The sequence below is a fragment of the Parasteatoda tepidariorum genome, chromosome 12 (assembly GCF_982258835.1).
Source record: "Parasteatoda tepidariorum strain Cologne lab strain chromosome 12, Ptep-v5.0, whole genome shotgun sequence".
Classification (NCBI taxonomy): Eukaryota; Metazoa; Arthropoda; class Arachnida; order Araneae; family Theridiidae; genus Parasteatoda; species Parasteatoda tepidariorum.
Window position 1 is genome coordinate 54,226,475 of NC_141766.1, and position 7,316 is coordinate 54,233,790.

The 7,316-nt window shown below is 29.1% G+C and overlaps 1 protein-coding gene across 2 annotated transcripts in view; it reads left to right on the forward strand.

Moving 5' to 3' along the window:
- Positions 1-5,445, forward strand: part of LOC107446636 (dual specificity tyrosine-phosphorylation-regulated kinase 1B) — a 57,489-nt gene extending 52,044 nt beyond the window's left edge. For both annotated transcript variants that reach the window (XM_087156042.1, XM_087156043.1), the window contains exons 8-9: positions 1,878-2,187; positions 3,561-5,445. In XM_087156042.1, the coding sequence (XP_087012168.1) occupies positions 1,878-2,187; positions 3,561-4,378 (1,128 nt within the window). In that variant the 3' untranslated portion in view covers positions 4,379-5,445. The remainder of the gene's footprint in view (positions 1-1,877; positions 2,188-3,560) is intronic.
- Positions 5,446-7,316: the final 1,871 nt, after the last annotated feature.

A 7,316-nucleotide genomic window follows, 5' to 3' on the forward strand; every position in this document is an offset into this window, starting at 1 on the left:
AATTTTTTGCTTTATTGATAGCTAAAATTAGTAGTTTTTCTGTACCATTCATTTTATCTATAACTAAAAGTGTGAAATGTTTTTTACTGTTTTTTCTTCAATGACAGCGTTTACCTTTAAATGCATAAGTTTTATCGGGTAAAAGATTGAAAAACAGTCCACATTCCTCCATGTTAAAAATGTCATTTGGTTGATAACCTGAAATAAGTTCAGGTAATTTAGCTTTCCATTTTTCAGCTTCTTGTGAATCAACGCTGTTATAATCTCCTTTAATTGTTTTATAAACTAATCCAGCTAACTTTTTCATCCAATCAATCCATCCATTTAAAGGCGTGAAATCAATGTTCAATTTCTCCACAATCTCTAAAGCTTTCCCTCCAAGTAGAGTTCCGTTAACAGGAATTTTCAAAGATCTTGCTTGTTTAAACCATATAATAAGTTTTTCTTCAACATCTTTGTATTTTCCTCTTTTTACTATTTTTATTTTCGAGGACAAAGCGGAACATGAAGAGTTTAAAATATCATTCTTGGAAATAATGCAATTTATCGCAGCAACAGGGAGACTTAAAATTTTTGTTAATTGAGAATAGCAGTCAACAGCTTTAAAATTTTTACTTTGTCCTCAATATATAGTATTTAATGCCTTTACAGGACATTTTCAACAAAAAAAAAATTTCTATGATATTTAAGATTAAAATCAAAATGAACCTTCACACTAAGAAAATTTCCAACGAAATGCTGCTAAATGTTTTGATGTATCTTTCACATCAGTCACTGAAGGGGTGGGGACAGCAGTGCAATGCATGCATGATCAGGCTTTCCGATTTTCATTTACAGTGGACACAATGTCAAAGTGATTCCCCTCATTCTTACCAGCTTCATTGTTCATCTAAAGGTTCACATTCCTTTGCTCACACCTGTTCCCGACGAATCACTTTCTTTTATGTAATGGAGGTGCAAGTAAGGCCTGTTGTCTTTGTTAATTTTGCATAGTTCACATATCTGTTTTTGTCACAGAAAGGTACAAAATTGACATTTGTCGCAAAATTGACGAAAATGGGTACCATAAAAACATGCACCGAGGGACCTATATTGGGATGTCTAGATTTTTTAATATTGATCCTAGAATGACCTTCAATATTGGAGCAAGATTCATTTCTATCTAGGACCAATATTAAAACATTTAGACATCCCAATGTTTAACCAACATTATAAATCCATGAAGAAACTGCAGAGAAAATGATATCGGTCCATTATTGAATACCATTCTAGGACCAATATTAAAAAATCTGGCCATCATAATGTTTACCCAACGTTTTAAGTCTGTAAGTCTCCAACATAGAAAATAATATTGACTCATTATTGAAAGCTATTCTAGGGCCAATATTGCAAAACACAGAGACCCCAATATTGGCTTGTAGATTGTTTTTTACATTTAAAAATAACATTACGATATAGAAATTAATGCTCTTTTCAAATTCACTTCTCGCTGCCCTCTATTTGCTATGTTTCTATTGCAAATCCATACAGAGTTTTGATAAATTTTTTACTGTTATTACGGCACTAAAAACTTTAATTACATATTTGATCATTGAATTTTGATGTGACGATTCCACCATTTTGCAATCTATTTTTCAGTATGGCCATTAATTTGCATGTAGTTCTTAAATGTCTGATATATTTTATTCAATGTTATTACCACACATGAAATTCCTTGTACTTATATCCTATTTGTAACTTTCCCATATTTTTAAGTTTGTTTGGAAATAATTATTTTGTTTCAAACTATCGAATAACATTATTTATGAACTTAAAATTAACATTTTTAAAATTCCAGACTGCTTTATATATATATATATATATATTTCTATTTTCAGTATAAACCACCAGGCTCTAGAAAGCTCCATGATATCCTTGGAGTTGAAACCGGTGGACCTGGGGGAAGACGACTCGGAGAAACAGGTCATTCCGTCTCTGATTATCTTAAATTCAAAGATCTCATCATTCGAATGTTGGATTATGATGCTAAAACAAGAATTAGTCCATATCATGCCTTACAGCACAGCTTTTTTAAACGTACAACTGATGAAAGTACAAATACTACTCACAGTGCCAGCACAAGTCCAGCAATGGAACAAGGCTCTGTTTCAAATACTGGCCCATCTGGGTCTAGCTCTGGTAGCTCTTGTAAGTTATATTTTTTTGTAATGTAAATTTTTAATGTAAAAATGAATAGTTAGTAAAATTTTTTAATAATTACAATTGATTTTTAGTACTCCACAAAATTTTAACTTTATCAAAGGTATTTGAATATATATATATATATATATATATATATATATATATATATGTGTGTGTGTGTAAATAAACAAAAGTTTTGTCATGAGAGCCTTAATGTATTATGAATTAGATTTAACATTACAATGAAACCCCAATTATTGTACCCATTAAACCAGTGTGTTAGAAAATTAAAGTTGAAAATCAAATCCTTCTTGATTAATAATCAAACAATTTACAAATCTTATTTTATGATTCATATTGATGGAATTCAAGTTTGTTCTTTTTGACCAACTTTGGTTTTTGGTTATATTTTTGATTTTGCATTCTTATGATGTTTTTTAAGCTAATTAAAATTTTATGATAAAATATTATGCAGCATCACAATACCTTTAAAAATTAGTGACGAATAAAATATTTGTTTTATGAGAATAAGAGAAGTTATTTTTCCTAATCTTATTTAAGTAAAGCTTGTATAACTCACCTTTTATAACCACTAAATCACTTTTAGAAATTCAGTGAGTTTTGTCTCAAAAATTTAGAACAATTAAAATATGTAATTAGATATTATCAATAGGAAATTTAAATCTGTATCTCATTTTGAAAGTTTATTTTTATTTAAACTGATGAAACTGATTTGAATAATGATAAAAATTCTAAAAACAAAGAAATTCTTGAAAATTATATAAGCAAGTAATATATAACACTAAATTACTTTTCTGAAAATGCTAATTGTAATGATATAACTTAATCAGAAAAAAATCCCAAGCAATCTTTGAGGGATGCTCTCTATAACTCTGATTGTTGGCAAGCTTGCATTTTACATGCTTGCAAAGATACTGTAGAGTAGATTAAATATCAATTGTCAGTTTATCTGGATAAATTAGTATTTACAGAGCTGCCAACTTTCTATGCTTTATGGGAAAATCTCTATCAGTAGTAGCTAAGTTTATTTAATGTTTGATTTTTTGTTTTGTAAATTTGGTTTAAAGTTATTTTCTATGATAATGTAAATGATTCTATAGTTCATATAAAGTGCCCCTTTGTTCCTGCTTTATTGTGTTGAGGCTTTTAAAATTTTGCAAAATTAGCACAAGCTTAGAAAGCTTTAGTTTTTAATTGTCTACCACTCTATAAAATATTTTGCAAGAAGCATAGTAATCAGCAGTCTTGTTATTATAAAACTATTTTGTTTACAAACTCATAGTATTTATAGCATTAATCTCTTTTTGTTTAATTTTGTTAGATTGTGGTGATTATTGATACTTTAATGTATTTTGCAGCCTCTTCAGCACCTCCTCAAGCAACTGGAAGGGCACGTTCTGATCCAACACATCAGCACCCTTATGGACAATTGCAGCATAGTTATACTCAAACTGGATCATGTAATTTACAATATGGAACAGCTCTTATAACTACTGCATCTTTGTCAGCTATGGAATGTGAGAGCCCAATAACTAGTATAGCTGGCACAGGTATATTTCGTTCCTCTCAAAAACTGCATGCATGGAATTCTATTGGGGTAGCGAGTGCTCCTGTAACTGTTACTCCTAGTATTGCAAGTGGAACAGTTACAGTTGGTCAACATACTCACTCTAGTGCTCCTGCTAGTCGTGCAGGATATTCTCATCTTCATAGCCATAACCATTCCTATCGAAGACACCTTCATCCAACACAGTCAAGTGCATCACATGTAATGGGTGCAGTTGGTTTTGATCCCCTCCAGTCTTTCCAGCCACCATCAACTTTTAGTGCTGTCAACAACAGTCGAAGCCAAGCATGCTCTTCCTCAACAACTGTGTCTTCCCAACTAATGCCGATGGACGCTAGCAATAGCCTCTTTACTTCAATAGATTGTGCACCTACATCTTTGAATGTACAACTGGGGGGCTATCAACCAGTACTCTACACTGGAGCAGTGTATAGTGTGCAAACAACAGTTCCTTCATACCTAGGCACAAACTTTTCTCAATTGGGTTTACATCAGTCCCCCACCACACAGCCTTCCACAGAAATTTCATCTCAAAAACAATCATCTGAAAGGGAAGAATCACCAATGGTTGGTGTGTGTGTTGAGCAAAGTCCTGTTGCTAGCCATTGACAAAGATATCCCTGTAGTATATTAGATTTATTGGCAAATAACTGTTCTTTCGCCATTTTCTTTATTTTTCAAAAGCTTCATACTAATAAGCTAATCAAAAACTATTTATTAAAATTGTTAAAAATCATTGAGAAGACCATGGCAAAAGAACAGTACTTTTCCAACATTGAAAGAATTCCACTGGCAGTAGTGTAGAAGTCACTGATTTATTTTGTAAATAGTATATAGCTATGTGACTATTTATTGCTTTGCCAGTGGAAGCATCATATAAATAGTATCATTCTATGATGAAATATATCATAGAAGAGTCATGAAGTAGAAGCATAGCACATGTTTTCAGTGATAATTTTTCCTCAGTTTATTTGAAATGTAAATAAGAGAGGTATTTCTCTCTTGTATAGTTTTTCTGCATTTGTGTACATATTATACATAAACACATGTATATATATATTTACATACACACTCACATATATATATAAATATATATATTTATAAATATATCTATATATATAAATATATATATTCACATACATACGTACATACACATAATACATTAATAATGTATTCATATAATGCAGTCAGCAATCAATAACTTCTGCTTAAACCTATATTGTCACTCATATTACCTTCCTGAAGATTCAAATAATATTTTTATTCTGTCATGGGACGTCAGGGTTTAATCATCTTAATCAGACTTATTTATCTGAAATTCATAAGTTCATGTCATGTTGTCCATGTTTGAAATTTTAGGAAGGTAAATGTGTTGTCTTTCATCTGATGAGTTTCTAAATAAAAAAAATCATAAATAATGTTCCTAGATTTTTGTTTATTTTGATTTGTTAACTGTTTTACTCAAATTTGATACAAACTTTTGTCTCATTTCTCCCAAACTGATTTATTTTTATGACCTTTTTTATTGTATGTTGATATCATCTCTCAAAAATGTAGTTAATCACAAGCCATTAACTTGACTTATTATTTATTTTATAGTTACATAATTTATTCACATCTTGATTCATAGTTTTTATAAAATATGTTGAAATAAAAATTTGAGTTGTTGCATTGAATTATTTATTATCTGTTTTAGCATTAAAAATTAAAGAGCTATCTCATTTAAACTACACAAATATTATTTCTGAAATACATGCTATCCTTAAAAAGCTTCTAATAATCATAAGATATAAATTTCTTACAGATATCAATTGAAAAATTCTTAAACAATGTAAATGCAAATTATTAATTTCCAAAAAGAGCTAAGTCTGTTAAACGCCAAATTTGGTCATATTTTCGATTATGTTGTTAAAATAACAATGTTTAAATGAATGTAAAAATTTTATATCTCACAATTAAAGTTATTTTCTAGTCATTATTTTAATGAAATAATTTTAATAAATAGTTGTTCTAAGTGATTCCTTTGCTTGAAATCATCTTATGAGTTACACAAATTTGTTCAAGAATTTTTGGATTTCTGCAGTAACACTGATGGTTAAACATATATAACAATTACTATGATTCCATTAAAAAAAAAAACTTTTATATATTTAATCCCATTTAGTGTGACACTCATGCTGTGACACTTGTTGCATTATACAAATTTACTTCTTTTTAAAGTTTTTCATAAATAGCAATTTAGTTTGAGTTACCTCTTTAGATTTCATTTCACTTGTGTATTTTTTGAGGAAAGTCACCCTTTTTTTCTTTAAATGTTTTCAGTGAATGTTAGTGAATAAAAGTAATTTAAAATGTACAGAGCGCTAAAAAAACGACCGCCCTGAATAACTTTCGATCTAATGACTGGATCTTCACGTACTATGATTCATTCTTCATGATTCGAGAAGTTGAAAAAAATGCTTCAAATATGCAAATTAATTAGAGCAGACAATATCTTAAGATACGGAATCAGACACAAAAATGTACTTTTGAAAATTGTAAAAACGAAAATTGTAACGTAACAACAGGCACTCTAGAATTACATTTCAAAAATTTGCATCCCAAAAAATACTTAACAACTTATATCTTTTCAAGAAGTGCTAAGTTTTAAAATGGTGCGATATATCTTGGTTAAAGATTGACACTAGTATAAATTTTTTATGTTTATGAAGTATTAGTTTCGAAGTGTAAATATCTGAAATTAATATCTGAAGTGTCTCTTGTAGCATTAAAATTTAGCCATTTTACTTTTACCTCTATAAAAATCTCTACATAGCACTGTCATTTTTGAAAATTAATGCACAAAAATAAAAGGTATGATACATTTTCGAAACTTACACTCCTAGAAAATATGTCGGTCCAAAAAATATATGTTTTGCGATGTAGCTTTTTTCTGTATAGTTTTATAGTGTTCACTGTGACTTTAAAATTTTAGTCCCCCCCCCCCTAAGAAAAACAATATTCAATTGCCATTGTTGAAAAACCTTACAACTTAAATTCAAATTGTATTACACCACCTTAAAGAATAGCACACATAGGAAATATTCTGTCCAAAAAAAAAATTATTATTATTATTTTCGCTTTCCAAATTTATAAGATTAAACTCTTTAATGCTCTTTTTTTTTTCTTTCAAATTTTAGTCTCTTTTTTTCTAACGTAAAAAACCTAATTTCGATTTTCAATGTCGAACAGTCAGTATTTTGAAATTTTTTTTTTAAATAAAAATAATATATTTAAGATTCCTATTTACCGGGAGGAGGGGTAACGAACAAAGTTATAAGTTTCAAATTTGACATAATTTTAAGCTTTCTATCGAGAAATTTATAAAAAAGGAAACTAAATTTAAAGTTAGAAACACACAAAATCTTGAAATCTGAAAATCAACATTAAAGAAATGAAATGTCAAAATATATTATTTTTTTAAAGTTTGTTTTAAGGAATCTCGCTGATAATAATAAAAAATAATTAACTAATGATTTTAATTTTAATTGTAACTATTTTAAATCAT